This window comes from Calypte anna, chromosome 3 (assembly GCF_003957555.1).
Source record: "Calypte anna isolate BGI_N300 chromosome 3, bCalAnn1_v1.p, whole genome shotgun sequence".
NCBI lineage: Eukaryota > Metazoa > Chordata > Aves > Apodiformes > Trochilidae > Calypte > Calypte anna.
Genome location: NC_044246.1, coordinates 96,721,511 through 96,741,458, shown reverse-complemented (window position 1 = coordinate 96,741,458; position 19,948 = coordinate 96,721,511). Strand labels below are relative to the sequence as shown.

The window sequence follows — 19,948 nt, the reverse complement described above, 5'->3', positions numbered from 1 at the left end:
ATTGTTATGGTACAGAAGATAATCCTAAATGTAGTGCTTTGAAAAATACCACTGGGACTGAATGTTACTCTACGTCCTTATCCTCCAATATGAATAATAACAAAAAGAAAATCTGTACCATGCTTATTTGATCAAATCTTTATCTTCTAGTAGATGTATTTAGTTTGGACTTGTTTTTCTTTAAGTATTTCCTTTCCTTGTGCTTCATCTTTGATAATGAATTCAGAATCAGAAAAGGAGTACAGAGGAGTCTTTATCAGTCTTTCATACCTTTTCTTTTAATTTCCATTATGAAAGTCTTTTTGATATCAAGTTCATTGCATCATACCATTTTTTAGGAGCATTTTATACTCTGGACATAAAAGTTATCTATAAAGACATATCAGTGTGGGATTATTTCCTGAATATGATTACCTTTAAAGAGTATTTCCAGCCCAAGAAATGCTCATATTAATTAAAATCTAAAATTCCTTAAAAAAAAAGCATTGATGTGGTCCATATATAGCAGTTAAGAGTGTTTTCCGGCTTCACTTTATGATTTGACTTTTTGAGCTAGTTTATGCAGCATGATTTCTAGAAAGGTGAAGTAAACTGATACAGTTTGCTTCAGTGCCTGAATTATTGGAGTTGTATCTGCAAAATCTGAGATTGTAAATAAGGCAAGGTTTATAACAGAAGCGTTGTTTTGATTAGGTTAATTTGGTCGGAAAGTAACATGAGATTTCCGACACATTAATGAGTATTTACATCTGTACCTATAGTAGTCTTGAGTACTAAACAGTATATATTAACTGTTGCTTTGAGTTAAGTGATTTGTGTACATCACATAAAGCATCTGAGAGAGGTGTCCTCTCTTCTTCTGTCTTAATCTCACCTCTGATTCATGGGCCTGAAGGAGTGATAGTGTACCCAGTGTGCCTGCTTTTCCCAACTTTGTTCCTGTAAGAACTATTACTTTTACATACAAATTTTTCTTACCTTGTCAATGTCAAAGAAGTGCTAGAGATTAGTCTACTGAGAAAGAGATATATTTGCAAGGTACTTAAAAATCATGAACATGCAATAAGGGTTTAAAAATTAAAAAGGAAAACATCTCTTCTGGCAAGAAGTGGTACATGTAAAAGTTGCTCAGAATTTGCTCTGTAATCTATTTGCACTGCAGTTACAGATTAACAATCTGGTTAATTACCACGTTAGGCTGGACTTTTGCTGCTTTACAGGATTAATGGTTGTGTAGTATTTGTAGCTGCATAATGTTAATAGCTAATATAAGCATCAATTTGATTGTTGTGTCTGGTTTTTCCCTTTATCCTCTTTCAGTACAGTGATCCCTTCCTTGTCTTGCCTTGCCTTCTCCCCACTGCTTTTGATGCTAGATGGTGGGTGAACAGAGCGTTGGCACCCTGGGAGCTGTGCCCTCCCACCACACCCATAGGGCAGAGAGCAGCCCCATCCTGCCCATCCTTCCTAGGGGCTAGACCTGACTGAGGTCTTGTCTTCTTTCCAATGGCAATTCAAATGAACCATGCAGGAAGCAACTGCATTTAGATGTCTATCTTTTTAATTTAGGTGAAACTAGCCTGTATTTTCAGAAAGGAGGTGAAGATGAATAATCATACTGGCACAGCCTGATTGTGCACGCCTTGTTTCCTTATGCAAACAGGACCATACTCTATGCTCGCCACGGTTTGTGGGCACGCTTTGCACTGGCAGCAAGCACAGCTGGTACTCTGATGTTCCGGATCACTTCCATGCTGATTTACTGTTTTATTCTGTGCTTCCCATTCATTTCTCCCTGGCATGGTTGGGCTGGCTGGCACTCAGGCCATGCTGCTGCTGGCGAGGGATCTGGGTGGCTGCCAGGCACGTGCCGGGCTCCCCCCCTGCAACCGTGCCTGGGATGGCTGCGGCCGCTCCACCAGAACCACGGCCTCACCCCCCTGGGTTCCCTCTCTCTGTGGTGGCCATTTGGGTCTGGTCAGGGAGGAGAGCATGTGTGGTGTTTCCATGTGAGAGAGTTTCCAAGTCCTTTCCTGTGCAGTGAATTCTTCAGGATGTTTGGGGGTCTGAGGTTTTCTGTTTGTTTTTAAATGACAAACTTCTTTGTGCTCCAGCCTACAGTGATTTCTACATATGCACATTCTCCAAATGTTCCTGAATATGTCAGAGGTTAAATGGGAAACTTGAGAATTGGGTACAGTTGTATATAATCAACCAAATTCTATAAATTATTTTCACAGTTCCTCATGAAAGTCTTATCAATTGTTTCTTCTTTTCTCATCTGCAAGTTTATAGAGTACCTTCATCCTCAACATAGTGAAGACTGGAATGAGCCTGCCTCTGTAATCCATTTTCACTGCAGTTACAGATTAAAAATCTGGTTAATTACCACGTTAGGCTGGACTTTTGCTTCTTTACAGGATTAATGGCTGTGTAGTATTTGTAGCTGCATAATTTTAATAGCTAATATAAGCATCAACAAAGCATAGCTGTGATGGTTAATTGTGCATCAATTTCTGGGAAGCCTGTTGTATAAAAACAATTCTATCAAGCATGTCTGTAGCGGGAGGAGCCATTCTTGCTCCTGAAGCTCGATGAGCTGCTGGTCTCTTCCAGGACTCCAGCCACCACACAGCGCTTCCAGGGTAGAAGTGTAGCGGGAAGAGCCCCTCTTGCTCCAGAGGCTTGACAAGCTGCTGGCCTCTCCATGCCTCACACCAGAGTGAGCCGAGGTGCCTTCTGTGGGTGTGTGTCCCACCTTTATTGGCCCCCTGGTCCTGCTCATGCCCAACAGGGACCTGTCCTAATCAGGCACAGGTGGACTCACACCCCCTCACTGGCAATTCGAGGCACCTGGTTTATCCTGTTTCTCTACACATGTCATAATGTTACAGATTTGTTTGGCTTTTCAGATAATTCACAGCTTTACATGCCAGGATTAGTGGACTAGAGCAGGTTACTTCTCAGCATCTTTTGAAATTCTCACTCAGTGTAACAACAATGAAAACAGTTACTCTAAAAATGTTGTTCTGCTGGAAACTGTAAATATTTTCTAAATAACCTGAAATATTACCTGTAAAAAATAATAATCTTTTTTTCCATAAATATTTATTCAAGTATGCACACCAGCGGAAACTGGACTTGGCAATAGAGGGTTCAAAGTGGTATCTCCAAAATCTCCAAAGTAATGGGTTTTGTTGCACATAAGTGTACAAACTCACACACACATTTTCTCTATATATAGTGACCTGCAAAACTTTCTTATTTGTTGTGTCTTGTATTTCTAAGATTCAAGTACAAGATTCAGGTGATAACAGAAGAAAAAGTAAGCCATAATTATCACCATTTAGATGTGTAAACAATAAGAATGCTTTATAATATTTTGCCTTCATTAAGAAAACTGTTTCAGTATTTTTCTTTTTGTTTAACATATTTTCAGGTATCTGCACTTTAATCAAATAGAAACGTTGGAACCTGAATCCTTTACCCATCTTCCAAAACTTGAAAGGCTGTAAGTTTGTTTTTCTTGGGGTACGACTCAGAAGAATGAGCTCACTTCTTTGTTTAAATTAAATAAGAAGTTTGAAACTAGAAAACAATATTTTCATCATTCCCATAGATTACTTTTAGTCTAAATTTTTTACAGTACCTACTACATTGTCTTTGGCAAGAACCCCTTGGTCCGACTGACATTATAGGCACAAGGAAGTGACCATTGTCTGGGTTATATTCTTCTACTGAGAAAAAAATTCACTAAAAAATTCACTAAAAAAATACCAGGGAATGAATTGCTGAAAAAGGTTCAATTTATTTTATTTTTGTAAAATGACTTTCTCTTAAAGGAATTTCAAATCAATATAAATTAAATGAGTACATGTCAAAATCTGAATTTTTATACACATATTTTGTGCTTTTAACAGATTTTTGCATAACAACAGAATAGCTCATTTGACTCCTGGAACATTTAGTCACTTAGAATCTATGAAGAGACTGTAAGTAAATTGAATTATTATTGAACTAAAGAACGCTTTAGTTATACTGTTCCTCCTCTTGTAATATTTCTCTTCCTTCAAAATGCTGTTCATTGTGTAATTGTTCTAAATACAGAATACTTTTTTCCTAAGTTGTACTCCATTTCTGTACACAATTTGAGACTTTTGCTTCCTTTCTTACTGTCTTTAGTGACTGACTAAGTCCTTTTATTTGTTTCCTGTCTTGGAAGGAAAGTAATATGGTTACATTTTGGAGAACAAATAATATGTACGTGTCTTTCTTTGGTTTGTGTGTATGTTTACTTTCCTCCTTCTCTTTATGTCTGGGTAAATCTTCTATGATCTCTTTTGATATCTGATTATTTTGGTATTTTCATTGTTTTACTTGTTCTTATCTGATGAGAAGCATAGTTATAAAAAGGTATTCAGTAGTGTAAGAATATAACAATCACTTCTCATTCCAGAAACCAGTTCTCGAAACGCTGCTCACTGGGAAATTTAGAGGCTTTTCTTAGTCCCTAAGTAGCTTTCAAACAGTGAATCTTGATGAAACTGCCATAGTAAGATAACTTTCAGGGGATTTTCTATCCCTCACTTTGGACCTCTGCAGATCTAGGCTAAACATTCTTTAAATTATCAGAGTGCCTTTTGTAGGAAGGCAGTCATGCCTTCACCCCCCTTTCCAGTAGGCCTGCTGAGGGTATGCTGTGCAGTCAGTCACTGTGCTAAATCTACCAGGAGAGATTGCAAGGGAAACAGCAGGAAGATGGTCCTGCTGGTTCAGAAGACTTGTGAGACCATACCTTCAACTGGGGGTGCAAGGCAGAATAAAGTAAATTAGGATGGCGAACACACCTTCCAGTAGTAGCTGCTTCACACATTCCTCTGTTAATGTCCTGCATACTTCAGGCAAACAGGAGATGCTTCTTCACATAATGCTCAGGTAAAGGGAGTTTTAATAGTGGCTGTTACTGGGACAGGACACTGGACTAGGCTGACCTGCTATCTTCTGACCTGGGACAGATTATACCTAAAGGTCATCTTGTGACTTTCATGTAAATTCTACCAACAGCATCTGATATACTGGGAGAAATTTGCAGAGTAGCTTGTAAAATGATTTTCTTTGGTCTTGCCTGTTTTTCACAGGAAAGGAAGGAATAAGAAAATATCTGGACATTTGTATACAAGTTTAAAACCAATAATAAAAGTATGATCAAGAAGTTTTTTACCCACAAAGATAAACCAAACTGAGATTGCTTTGCCATGTGTCTTTATTTTCAATTTAAATAGAGATACATTTAATAGTACAATTTTCTGCATTTAATATTTCTTTTCCTACAGGGCCCTCCATCAGGAATTGCATTCTCCACATAGTAACAGGGCAAGAGGGCCTTCCATTATTGGAAAGAAAATCAACAGAATTTATGCATTCTCATTATCTTCAATAGACAGGTGTTTCACCAAGTTATGGCCCACTGAACTCAACAAGAGCTTAAAATTTAATAAAACTGTGTGGGTCTTTGCCTTAGTCACCTAATAAGCAAACTGGGAAGCTGTATAAATGTCAAGGTAGCTATGGAAGGCACTACAATAATAAGTATTAAACAGGAAAAAAATGTGGGGAAAATGGTGTAAGTTCCTTGTTCAAGCAAAATTTGTATAGCATCTAAATAAAGCCTGATTTATTCACTAAATGCCTGGGTTAAAAAGAAACTTTGTTTAGATGCTTGCTATATTGAGCACAGTACAACAACAATGAAGTAAAAATAATATGCATTTTTGTAATAAAGATTACCAGAATGCATATAAGCAAGTGACTGTCACCTGAATTCCCCATTGTCCCTTGTCTCTATGCATAAAAAAGGATGCTGCCAAAACAGTTTGACCCTAGAAAAATAGTCAGAGTTTGCTAATGTGTTGTGGCTGCTTCTCTTTTCGTTGCAGGCGTTTGGATTCAAATGCTCTTCACTGTGACTGTGAAATCCTGTGGCTGGCAGAGCTGTTGAAGACGTATGCAGAGTCGGGTAATGCTCAAGCAGCAGCTACCTGTGAGTATCCACGAAGGATCCAGGGAAGATCTGTGGCCACAATAACACCAGAAGAACTTAACTGTGGTGGGTTTGACACTTCCTGCTGGCTTCTTTATCCTGTTAAATATACCCAGGCTGGCTGGGCCTTTTGTGTGGTTTGTGTTTTTTTTGTTGTTGTTGTGTTGTTGTTGTAATTTGTTCATGTATTCTCTTCAATAACACTGATCACCTCTGGTCAATATTGATTATTTCCAGAAATCTCCCTGTATTCTTAGTTTTTGTCTGCTTCTGACAAAACTGATTGCTTTTCACCTCTCAGCCTAACTATAGTCAAACAAACAGTGTTTGAAATGTCTCATTGAGCAACTAAAAGGAGTTATTCAGAAAGAGTTTAATTTTCCTCTTTATATTCCAGTTTTGATCATGAAAAGTTTGTCAATTAGGGTCTTTGGTGTAATGCTAATATTGTTTCATGTTCTTTGTTTTCTTTTGTGTGAGGAAAAGGATCACACAGCACCTACAGGATGGACAGGGGATCAGACCCAGCCAAGCACAGGGTTAGGAAGGGCAGGTCCTGTCTGACCAACCTGATCTCCTTTTATGCTCAGGTGACCCTCCTGGTGGATGAGGGGAAAGCTGGAAAAGCTGTCAGCCCAGGGCTCAGACAGGAGCACTCTGTGCTAGGTTAGGAACTGCTGGAGGCCCCCAGACAGTGGTGCTGAACGGGGCTGATCCAATTGGCTGCCGCTCATCAGTGGTGTCCCCAGGGATAAGTGCTGGGCCCAGTTCTGTTTAATATCTTCATTGATGGTTTAGATGAGGGGATTGAGTCCCCTCATTAGCAAATTTGTGGACAACAGTATGTTGGGGGAAGTGTGGATCAGCTGGAAGGCAGAAGGGCTCTGCAGAGGGACCTGGACAGACTGGAGAGTTGGGTTGATTCCAATGGGATGAGGTTCAACACGGCCAAGTGCCGGGTCCTGCACTTTGGCCACAACAACCCCATGCAGCGCTACAGGCTGGGGACAGAGTGGCTGAGAGCAGCCAGGTAGAAAGGGACCTGGGAGTCTGGATCGACAGGAAGCTGAACATGAGCCAGCAGTGTGCCCAGGTAGCCAAGAAGGCCAATGGCATCCTGGCCTGTATCAGGAACAGCGTGGCCAGCAGGTTGAAGGAAGTGATTCTGCCCCTGTACTCAGCCCTGGTGAGGCCACACCTTGAGTCCTGTGTCCAGTTCTGGGCCCCTCAGTTCAGGAAGGAGATTGAGGTGCTGGAGCAGGTCCAGAGAAGAGCAAGGAGGCTTTGAAGGGATCCAACACAAGTCCTGTGAAGAAGGGCTGAGGGAGCTGGGGTGTTCAGGTGAGAAGAGGAGGCTCAGGGGAGACCTCATCAGTCTCTACAACTCCCTGAAAGGAGGTTGTAGCCAGGGGGGGTCGGTCTCTTCTCCCAGGCAGCTACCAGTAAGACAAGAGGCATGGACTTAAGCTCTGCCAGGGGAGGTTTAGGTTGGATATTAGGAAGAAATTCTTTACAGAGGGGGTGATCAGGCATTGGAATGGGCTGCCCAGGGAGGTGGTGGATTCTCCGTCCCTGGAGGTTTTTAAGAAGAGACTGATGCGGCACTCAGTGCCGTGATCTGGTCACCACAGTGGTAGTGGATGAAGGGTTGGACTTGATGGTCTCAGAGGTCCTTTCCAACTTGGCTGATTCTGTGAAACAGAAGAAAGAAACCATACAGAATTGCTCCTGACTTCATAGTCCTCATTGTTAAAACTCTTGTTGATATTATTTTAACTGAGGTTGGGCCACTAGATATATGCTTTGCTCAGCTATATTTGCAAGGAGTGACCTATACAGGCACTGAAATCCTGTCACTAAAAGCTTAACGACTAACCCCTTTTATAATAATCTTTTTGTTTAACTTTATTTTTCCAGCCTAGGAGTGCACAGGCTCCCCTGTGGGCATTCTGGGGCTCAGCCCTGACACCTCTCCTGTTCCAAAGCCAAAATGCAGATTTCATTGTGCAATGGGCATTTACCTGCCCAACCATGTCATGAAGTGAAGATAGAAAATAAGTAAATATTAATTTTGGTTATGTGTCAGGTATAATTCTGAGCATGAGAACTAATACTGTAAGCATTTAGAAGGTTCTGGAAAAGGAGAGTAAAAAGGGGATTTAGTACAAGAGTAATTCATATGGCATCCTACCAGCTCTCTGCATATCTAAGGAGCCTGAATATGGAAATTGAAGGAAGCAAGCTGGACAAAGTATTCTGTAGGATGCAGGTTAGGCACTGATACTTATCTAGAGGAAGTTATTTTCCATGGCGCTTGTGCTTTCTGCTTTCAAGTTTTTCATTTATAAGCAAATTGAGCCTCTGTTCAAATAAATAAACCAGCTACTTTAGAACCTCGTACAAATTTGTACAATCTCTTACCAGTCTGCTAAAACATCCTAAGGAACAATGAAGGAGGCCAGAAACCCACAGTCACTTTTGCATGGGAAAAAGTGCACTTAATCCTTATTAAGCATATGTACATAAAGTTAAAATATTTGTGAAAAATCTTTCTCTACAAGGTATATGGAAAATTTTTTATTTACCATTCTTTTGTAGTTTTAAAACAAGTAAGAATTCCTTATATGTTTTATTGTTGATACAGAGAGGCCAAGAATTACATCAGAGCCTCAGGATGTGGACGTTACCTCAGGGAATACAGTGTACTTCACTTGCAGAGCTGAAGGCAATCCTAAACCAGAAATTATCTGGCTACGAAACAAGTAAGTTTAAAAGAGGAAGAGAGAAACTTGATGTAAGTGTCTTTGTCTCTGTGTGTGTACATTTCTGGGTGCATGTTTGCATGCCTTACTTGCTAGTACAAGGTATGATTACAGCAGAAACATACTATCATTAGAAAGTGACAGTGGCTGAGATCTATTTTATTAATAATTCTAAGCACTTGAAAGTTGATAATTTTAGAAAACATTAATTTATTACTCTAATACTATTGGTAAGATTTTTCAACTGTAGTTACCTGCAAAGTTATTTGCATCTTTTAAACTGAAAATCATTTGTATTTATTACCAGGCAATATATGGACGTGTTGCACGTGCAGTTTAGGGGCTTAGGTAGTGTTTGCATACTCTGTGCAAGTCTGTTTGCATTACATTTTGAGACTGAGCAAAGTTTTGTAGGATTTAGGTTTCAGAGATGTTCCTTGAGCCCCACCTTCTCAGAGGCAACTTTCCTCCAGAGTAAAGCTTCATCCCAGAAGAAGAGAGCTGTATCAATTTCCAGGCTTCCCAGACCAGTATATTGAAGGTCTGACAAGTGCTTGTATCATAGGATTACTGGATAAGTCAGATTGGAGGGCATCTCAGGAGGTCTTCAGTGCACCCTCTGACTCAAAGCAGGATCTTACCAGCTTGCTGTATCAAGTTATATCTTAAGAGCTTCCAGAGATGGAGGCATCCAAGCTCTCTGGGCATTTTGCTGTGTCATTTCCCCTCACTACTTAGGGAATGGAAGGAAGGGCCTGTAAAGCATGTGCATTTTTCAACAGTCCAAAAGCCAGCCTGCTGCAGAGTGGCTACTCAAGGTCTGCCAAAGCCTTGTTCACTCCAGCATCACTGGCCACAACACAGCTGACCCAGCCTTGTGGCACCACATCGACCCCCTTAAGATGATGTTAATTTACAATGTATATATGAATTGTGAGTTTACCTCTAGTTTATTCAGACTTCAGCTCAATAACTGTCTTACACAAATGGAAAGCCTGATCTGGAAAATAAATTCTCTCATGTTTTATATCAGGAAGTAAACTATTTTTGTTTGTTAATTGCTGATAAAGTAGGACCACATTGAGTCCAGGTTCTGTATCTTTGTCAGTAAGAACCCCACATGCAGCAAGTTTACAGCATTTGTTGAGAACAGAGCCTTGAACTTGGATGGTATAATTATTTCATTAAAATTTTCTTTGGCTCATGTAATTTTTATAATAAACAAAGAAAACATGTATTCAGAATACACATATGAAAGAGTTTTCAGAAGAAATCTGAGCTTGGGGTGTGGGATTATTGACTTTGGCTTATTTCCTGGTTGCATGAATGAGAGCAAAGCTCTTTGTGAGGTAGTTGAATATGGCAAGATTTCAGTCAAAAGCCATTGACCTGTTGAGTGGTATGTTGAATATATCAGCAGTCAGGCTGGGTTTTGAACACAGGAGGTGAGATCTCATCCCTCGTCTGTGCTTTCTCTGCCATGAGGGGGGATGGAGTTAGAAACAGCTCTTTTAATAAAAGTCTTAGCTGTTCTTAGTTAATATTACAGAAATATATCCATGACATAGCCTGGACTTGATCTTAGTGGTCATGAATGGTGGTTCTCAAGCAATCCAAGCAGAGGTTGACACAAAGATAGGTCTATAGCAACTAACTAGAAATAGAGTGTTGCATTTACATGATACACTTCCAGCAGAAACATTTTTAATTGATTTGATAGAACAGCATTATAAGAAAATTAAAGCAGATACATATATATATATATATATATATATATTGTCTACTTTTTTCACTGTAAGCATTCACTTTTAAAATTATTTTTGCTTTTTATTTTGAGGATGCACTATTGCATAAGCAAAATTAATTTGTTTGTTTGTTTGTTTGTTTTCCTCCTCTTTAGGGGAAAACTAAAAGTTCTCTAATATTACTCAACAAAGTAAAACTTCCTCTCTTCCTCATTATTCTGGGCAATATATTTTGTTTTTTTGTTATTTGGTAGTTTTCTGTGATTGTGTTATAAAGGTTTAACTCTAGCAGATTCTTTTCTTCACAGTAATGAGCTCAGTATGAAAGAAGATTCCCGTCTAAACTTGCTAGATGATGGCACATTAATGATTCAGAATACTCAAGAAACAGACCAAGGCATTTACCAGTGCATGGCAAAAAATGTGGCTGGAGAAGTAAAAACTCAGGAAGTTACTCTTAGATACTTTGAGTCACCAGGTAAAGCACACGAAGTCTGAATTTTGCATGCAGACAGAGAATTGTTTTGAAATTAAGATTGCTCAAAATAAGATGTTTTGGGTCTTGTATGTTCTTGACATGGAGATTTCTTGTGCTTGGGTGTCTTAAGAACTAGATCACAAAGTTATAATATCCCTGTCACTAAAACAAAGATCACCCAATTAACGAAGATTTTTATTGTCATATGAAATTCTGATGATAGTCATGTAAAAGTGTTAGGAAAAGAGGTTGTTGCATCGGGATGTTGCTCAGTGTAAAGAAGTTCTCTCTGGCTACCTGAAAACCATAAGATCCTAAACAGATGCATTATGGAACCTTTGGCACAGGTTATGCAGCCATCCCGACTCAGGAGCTTTTTAGCCTGAATTGCTGCCTGACCAGTGCTTAGTGTTTGCAAGCGCTAACTTCCTGCCCAGGTCCGTAAAGTTTTTAAATTCCAAACTGACTTTTTCCTGACACTCAGCATCAGGTAGATTTAAAATAATGATGCAATGCACACATGTAGTTGGAAAAGCTGCTTAAATATAGCTTAATCAGTGTTGTCTTTTTGTGAATTTACAGCAATTTTTAACCAGTTTGTTTCTGGGTCTCATTTTCTGTGCCCCTGGAGAGACCTTTATGAAGATGAGAAAATTAGGACAGAGTATTTCAAAATCACTTTAATGGGAGTTAAGAAAAAATGCCAGTAAAATTATATCAGATTTTATGTTTTATCTATTTGTTTTTATAAAGGTCTGCAGTAGATTAGGCTTCAATTAAGCGAGAATTTGCACCAAGATTAGAAGTATGCTGGAACAGAGCTATTAAACTCCTCAAGATTTCCTAAACTATTGCAATATTCAGTTAAATTATTGCTATGTGAGCTAAAAGTCATATTTAGACATCACTCTTTCCTCACAGCCCGGCCTAGTTTTGTGATTCAACCACAAAATACCGAAGTACTCGTTGGAGAGAGTGTTACCTTGGAGTGCAGCGCAGCAGGGCACCCGCAGCCCCGAATTACCTGGACCAAAGGTGATAGAACTCCTCTACCAAGTGACCCTCGCATCACTATAACTCCATCAGGAGGACTTTACATACAAAATGTGAAGCAGGAGGACAGTGGAGAGTATACTTGTTTTGCAACAAACAGCATAGATAATATCCATGCAACTGCATACATCATAGTCCAAGGTGGGTAATGTTAAACTAGGAGTGAAGTGCTAAAAAACATATTAGGAGGAGTATATTGCTTCAAATTGTTTGGTTGTGAATTGTTTTCTGAATTGTCAGAGCTGAACCAATTTTTTTTTTTCAATTACACAAGTCTAGTGTAGTCCATAGGAAATATGCTATAAATGTCTCCTGGAGTGTGTGTTATATACTTGTTATATAATTGTCTCAAAGTTAGGTTTAAATGATTATTGTCAGAAGTTAATCATTGGTGTTTTGAAATGTATATTTCTTATTTTCTCAGTGTATAGGAATAAGGATAAAGTGTCTAGGTTGTGGGGCATTATTTTCTGTAACAGGTAACAATCTAGAAATTATGATTTATGTCTGAAGCACAAGAAATGGATCTTCAAGTACAGATCTGTGCTTCCTTCCCTTTGTAAACACTTGTGTGAATGTGATTACATTTTCTCCTAAGTTTAATGGAAATTCTCACTCTGCCACCTGGGGTGTTAGCACAGCTTTTCTGCAAAACAAAAATGAATGCACTGTAATTTGCTGTGATCACAATAATTTTGGAATTTCATATCAATAGTATTAATATAAAGTATTTTGAGAACAATATATGAAAAACTTACTATAGAAGTAGAAACTATTTTTTTGCAAATGTTTTAATGCTGGAACTTTTACTTGCAAAACATTTTGAGTAACTTCTAAATTTAAAAGATTTTTCTGTCCTCAAATTTAGTTCTCTAGTTGGCAAACAGTTTAGGTTGCAAATGCTTCATTAGTGAGTTCAGTTTTTAAATCAATATGCAACTTTGACCATGTTGTTTTCTTCATTTATCATTTGTCAAGGGATGATTGTGTATTGAAGGCAAAACAAATTCATTTTCACACTGATAGTACCATGATGTTACTGCAGAAACTGGCCCATACTCCACTCACTGCTTTCCTATTGTATAAGAAAGACAAGCAACTCAGGATTGACTACACTGCATTTTATGCACAACTTAGCTGAGGCTTTTTTGCGAGAAAGAGAAGGTAGTATTTTTAATCAAGGGAACACTGTGTTTGATTCTGCAAGTCTTACCATGCCTCTTATTTTGGATAGATGTCAGTAGATCTCAGAGGCCTCCACTGAAGCAGGAACAAGTTCTGAGATGTTCCTGCTGCACCAGTGCTGCCCTAACTCTCTGCCCTATAGTGATCACAACATAAGAGAGTCCCATTAGCACCTCTTATCTCACCAGTATGAACTATCCAAGTCACACAGGAAACTGTACAAAATTTCAGTTGTTCATTTTTCAGTTGTTTTTTTTAACTGGTTTGTTTTTAATTCTGTAGCTCTACCTCAGTTTACTGTCACCCCTCAAGACAAAACAGTGATTGAGGGACAAACCGTTGACTTCCCTTGTGAAGCACAAGGCTATCCCCAGCCTGTTATTGCCTGGACTAAAGGAGGTAAATGTGTTCCATATTTATTTTTAAACTACTAGAATAGTTTAGCTTTCATTTTGGAGTCATTCATACACTGAAATTAATTGCATGTATTTGTTAGGTGCTTTAGTTTCTGAGGGGAACAGAGCTTAACTCTTTGTGGTTTAGATAGAAAAGGCAAATTTCCCACAGAAGGTAGCTGCCCAAGCATTTTTTCATTTTTCAGTAAAAAAGAATATATGGCTTCATAACAGACTCCTAATAATAAATGTTTAAGAAATATGAGGCACTTGTGGCAATTCCTAAAACTTCCAGTTTACTGCAGAAAAAATGGAGATGACTGTCATTTACTGGAGATCTGGAACTTGGTGGGATGTGTTCTCTTCAGAAACCTAACTGTATGTCTAACTGCATTTCTGTCACTTAATGCACATTGACAGGAACACTGGGGTGCACTCTGCTGACTGTTTTATCAGGTTGTGACTGTAAAGTTATTATTCCAAATTCAGAGGGAAGAAACACTCAAGTGTTTAATCAGTAAGTAAATACTCCAGTTCAGCCAAATGAAATATCTCTAGCAGGCAAAACAACTCTTAGGACATTTTAAATTATGGTAGGTGAAGCAGACTTTTAACAAAATCTTGATCGTTTTGATGCTAATCATGTTTCTTCCTCTACCAATATTTCTCCAACCAAAAGAAATGTCCAGAAAGTAGAATAGAGTACAAACACTGATGTGTATTTATTTTTCTGTGGGTTCTCTAGATGGCCTAGGGAGATGAAATTGTGTCTTACAGACATGACAGTAATATGAAACGTACAGTAATAACTGCTGTTGATCTTCTTATGATGCATTCTCACTTGGATGCTTATCATAGTCCTTACATTATATTTATTTCTACCACAAATAGAGCAGAGATGAAGATTATAATTATGATTGTGTGCGTATGTTTGTTTTGTTTGCTTTGTGTGTTTCTCTCCTAAAAAATAAGTATTTCAAACTTTTATTTTTAAGAGGCTTCATTTATTTCCATTTTTTAATTAAATTTAAAATCTTTTCAATTTCCCTTTTTCTGACATAAATAGACTTTGTTCTGCCGTGCTATAAATAGCCAATGCTGTTGCTCTGTGTTTCAGGAGGCCAGTTGTCTGTTGACAGAAGACACTTAGTTCTATCCTCTGGAACCCTAAGGATTTCCAGGGTTGCTCTGCATGACCAGGGACAGTATGAATGTCAAGCTGTCAACATTATTGGATCTCAACGAATTGTTGTATACCTGACCATACAGCCTAGAGGTATGTGCTCCATGTACAGCTGCTGAAAAAAATATTTTTGGTGACACAAAATGTTAGTATACAGTAGTTTATTTTTGTTTAAAACTAATAAAAGGTTTTGAAATAGAGCATGAACAGTGCTTGTTTTTTTCTTCATGGCTTTGGATGCATTTTACAATGTTTCTAAGGTGTTGGATTTGAATTATAAGGTGTTTCATTAGTTTTTATAAAATGAGCATGTGGGACAGTGTGTCCTGATACACTTTGTTCAAAGGCACTTGGAGACTACATAAGCTTGCAGCTAAACATGGCCTTGTTTGATAAAACCTTGTTAGAATGAGGCTATATCTTTTGTTGTTTAAAAAACTTGCTGTTTTGCTTAATGTTTTGCTCACATTTCGAATTTCTGATCATTGTTTCTGAGTGTATATATATGAAATAACATTTATTGATTCTTATCTGTATTTGCACAGAGTATAATTTCTTTAGAACTGTCTTTTCTTCTGTGAAAGAGGTTTATTTGTTTTATACATTTTTTGTGAAGACTGGAGATTTGCTCTGAGGATTTTCCCTGTGCTTGGGAAAATGTTTTGTGGAAAGGCTACTTTCTTATAAGACTGTTAGCGAAATAATGTTTTTGATTTCCAGAAACAGAACACTTTTTTTACAACAGCAGAATGACCTTCAGAGTGAGAAGTTATTCTTTATATTTACAATAAGCCAACCCAGAAAAAATCCCCACAAAACTACTAAATTTTTCCAGTCCTTTTCTTCAAGTAAATTCTAAGTAAGCTATTTGTATAATTAATTAGATTCATATTAATTAATTAATTTATAATTAAGTACTTTGGTATTTAATTAAATTCAAGGAGATTCAGCATTTAATTCAAAGGATTTCTTGATAATATCCTAATTTTAAGCAATATTTTAGTGAGAGGGGCTCAAAGGTCTTTCTGACCTCAGATATTTGTCATAAAAAAATCTGATTCATTTCTCTTAGTTAAGAGTAGTACTGGGAGACTGATTAGTCAAAATCAACATTTTTTTCACCTAGATAAAATTGTTGACTAAAATTCCATGAAACAAAACCAAATTTTAGTAAGTTTTATAGTCTTCAGCTGTGTTAAATTTCACTGAACTTTACCCAAGCCTAGTAATATGATTTTTGTGTAATTCAGATTGCAAAATCCAGTCACCAAAAGATAGTAAATACAAGACTGAAGTTTTCATATAAAGCTTGAAATTGAAACTGTGCACGCATTTGTAGCAGTGACATTTTCCTGTATTCAAGAAAACTTTTTCTTCTGGATTCCTAACAAAAGGACTACTCATCTGAGGAATGTCTAGTTATTGGTCACTGTGGCTAAATCTGTACTAATGAGTAATGGTCCTGGTCTGTTTGCAGCATGTCATGGCTCACATCAACAGACAGCTTCTCCTACCACCCAGTGCTGGCTGGGTGCCTTATTTGAAATTATGTCTGATCTCTGGTAGTTATTTGCATGCAATTAAATACCAGGACAGTTTTGATTGGTAGTATAAATAAATATTGTGTGGCCAAATATTTCCCTGTGGAAACATAGCCTCCTCTTACTTTCTCAAAATGCTCATTAGTTACAGAAGAATTCATAATCTTGTATGTACTTCTGATGATGGTGCCTGAGTGCTGGATTTGAAGGAAGTTAGGATTTTAAAATTAATTCCTTTTTTTCACACTGTATTTAGATAATGTGTACACCCTGTCATTGAAATTGAAGGTGATTTTTAAATGTTATAAGGCTTAAAGCTCACTGGGGAAGGGGTAGTTTTGCTTTTATCACCTAAGAATTCTGTGCTGTTATTTAAAAAAAAATAATAAAAGCAAACAGAATTTGAAAAGCTATTCTGTCTGGTGACTTTGTACAGATTTAGCTATTTTTAATTTTTTTTTTTCCCCCAGAGCTTTTAATTTAAGTGGTTTTGGCAACTACTAGCTTGTTTTATTAGCAGTTAAAAATACTTAAATAAGCCTGAAGAAGACATCAAGAATAATCAATTGTATCTTTAAGAAAAAATTATGAGCATCTAAAAACTTGCAGACAAAATAGAGTTGTATATTAAGAAATATGAGGTAACTGAAAAAAATAAACCTTGTTGATGCCTTTTTAGATCATCTTTTCCACTAGTTGTATTTCATACTTTGTCAATGTATCATTTGTTTTTCTAGTGACTCCAGTATTTGCCAGTGTTCCCAGTGACATGACAGTGGAGGTTGGCACAAACGTGCAGATCCCATGCAGCGCTCAGGGAGAGCCAGAGCCAGTAATTACATGGAATAAGGTACTAAATATTTGGTTGTTGGAGAAAGGCAGTGGCCTTTCCATCTCTTCATAAGTAGCTATTTAAAGTGCAGATTGTCAAATTATTGCTTGCTGTGGTGTCTGAAAATATTACTTGAATCTCAATCAGTAAAATATTACTCGGACCTTTAATACAGGGCAAGTATATAAATACTAAACCTGATTTTTTTTTTATATGTATAAAACATATATGCATATGGCTATGCAAATCATTATGCAGACCAGCTAAAATATATAATGTAGACTGTAAAAGGCCTGTGTATTTTAGTGACAAGTCTATGCAAATATCCTTTAAATATTCACACTTAGAGATACAAAGGAATGAAAAAACTGAATTGCTGAGCCTTTTGACATTTCAACCAGGAAATGTTTTGGTAACTCTTTAATAATCTGTCCGTATCCTTGATTACCACTGGGGCAATAATTGTTGTACCAAACTATTAGAGTAACTAGCAGAGTTACTGGTAAATTAATGGGTTTCTAATAGTGCTCTTCAATTTTTCTATCTTCTCTTCAATTAGTGAGCATTAAAAAATGTACTCTAATGTACTCTAAAGAGCTTCTAAATTCATAGCACATGAAAAATTGATATATATAAAGCTCTTGAGATTTTTTATTTTTTTAATTTTGAGTAAGATCAAGTATATATGTTCTTAAGAGGTACTATCTTATTTTTGAGTCTCAAACTATGTGGTGAGGACCTGTAACTATTTATTTTCAATAATGTGTACTTTTAAAAGTAAATACACTGTACAATTTAGAATGACATGCAAAACACGGAATCACAGAATTACTGAGGCTAGAAAAGACCTCTGAGATCATCAAGTCCGGTCTATGACCTAACACTAAGGGCCATATCCAGCCTTTCCTTAAACACCTCCAGGGATGGTGATTCCCCCACTTCCCTGGACAGTCCATTCCAATGCCTGATCACCATCTCCATGAGGAAGTGCTTTCTGATATCCAACCTAAACCTCCCCTGGTGCAGCATCAGGCCATGCCTTCTTGTCCTGTGACTCGAAGAGCCCAACTCCCCCTGAATACAACCTCCCTTCAGGTAGTTGTAGGGAGTTATAAGACCCTCCATGCTAAACAACTCCTCATCCCCAACAGCTCCCTCATCCTCTCCTTATAAGCCTTTCCCCCTGGTCTCTTCACCATCCTTACTGCTCCCCTCTGGACCCATTTCAGCACCTCAGTATCCTTCTTGAAGTGAGGGACACAGAACTGTACACAGTACTCAAGGTGAGGCCTCACCAGTGCTGAATACAAGGGGAGAATTACACCCCTAGTCCTGCTGGCCACATCCTGCTGTCAACATCACAGTGTGCGAGTCTTTTTTTCATATAAGTGTATCTAAATCTTGTTTACTTGAAATAAAATGTATTAAAATGTGAAAAAAAAATAGAAAAAAAACCAGGCAAAAATTCAGGTTTAAAAGCAAAGAGTGTTTTCTCAAACATTGTACTTTACTGCAGGATGGAGTACAGGTAACTGAGAGTGGAAAATTTCATGTTAGTCCAGAGGGATTTCTTACCATTCGTGATGTTGGAACAGCTGATGAAGGTCGCTATGAATGTGTTGCCCGGAATACCATAGGATATTCCTCTGTTAGTATGGTACTTAGTGTAAACGGTAAGGTGTATGAATCAGAGGTATGAGTTACATTATTAGTTTTATACAAATTGCTTAATTTGTAGGATGCAAAAAAGTTATTTTAAATTTCTTCCCATAATCTTTTCTTTTTTTTTTTCTTTTCTTTTTTTTCTTTTCTTTTTTTTTTTTTTTCCCCAATTATTTCAGGCAACTGTACAGATAGGAGTAAGATGGGAACATGTCAGCCAAAATATCGCTAGGAGTTAGGCTTAAAAACAAATGATGCTTTGGGCTCCACTTATTCATACTAATTTCCTGTTGAGATATTATTTGTACCTACTGATATTTGCTAGTTGAACACACAGTCTATCTAGTCTTTAGGGATAACTTGACAAAAAAAGTCCTGTGGCAACTTTGAAGGGCAGTAGGTTGAAAATCAGTAAAACAATTCAGGAAAGTCATAATGAGGAGAAAATGGGAAGGTGATCAGAATATTTGATAGGAATACGGGCAAATAATGGTTATTTTGTAATAATTGGTAATAAAGCATAAAGCAGCCAAAGAGACTAGTGAAACAGCTTTATTACACAGGATGACCCTAGTGTAAAAAGGTTGATTCTTCAGACTTTTTTTTTTTTTTTTTAATTTTTTTCCCAGACATTCTTATTTTGATGGAAAATATTAAGAAAAAAGTGATTTTTAAAATCTAGAAGTAGAACTATTGTGTCATAGAAAATAAGACAATATTTTTGTACAACTAAAAAATGAATGTTGATCAGTGATTTCTCTAACATTTTAGTTATTGTTTCCCAGTGTTCTGATGGTCTGTATTTTGTTGACAAAATTCATAAATATGTATCAGTGATTTTTCTAATGTATTGGTTACCGTAATTATCAGTTACATGGTATCAATAAAACTAAGATATTCCCTAGCTTAAGTTGCTTTAAGTGAGCTACTAGTCTGTCCCTTTCTCTATCAAAAATAATATTTCTTCAATCTGTAAACATTATTTCTGAGAGAAGAACGGTAGAACTGGGAATTATTCAATCATGTTTGCATTTATGTATATGAAGTCTGAAAACAATGAAAATCCATAAAA

The 19,948-nt window shown here is 37.4% G+C and overlaps 1 protein-coding gene across 1 annotated transcript in view; it reads left to right on the top strand.

Moving 5' to 3' along the window:
* The window catches only part of PXDN (peroxidasin), an 83,744-nt gene that overhangs the window by 36,557 nt on the left and 27,239 nt on the right, over positions 1-19,948 (top strand). The window contains exons 5-14 of the mRNA XM_030448217.1: positions 3,440-3,511; positions 3,921-3,992; positions 5,937-6,106; positions 8,685-8,802; positions 10,856-11,025; positions 11,947-12,219; positions 13,546-13,662; positions 14,776-14,934; positions 17,120-17,232; positions 18,731-18,887. Coding sequence (XP_030304077.1) covers positions 3,440-3,511; positions 3,921-3,992; positions 5,937-6,106; positions 8,685-8,802; positions 10,856-11,025; positions 11,947-12,219; positions 13,546-13,662; positions 14,776-14,934; positions 17,120-17,232; positions 18,731-18,887 — 1,421 coding nt within the window. The remainder of the gene's footprint in view (positions 1-3,439; positions 3,512-3,920; positions 3,993-5,936; positions 6,107-8,684; positions 8,803-10,855; positions 11,026-11,946; positions 12,220-13,545; positions 13,663-14,775; positions 14,935-17,119; positions 17,233-18,730; positions 18,888-19,948) is intronic.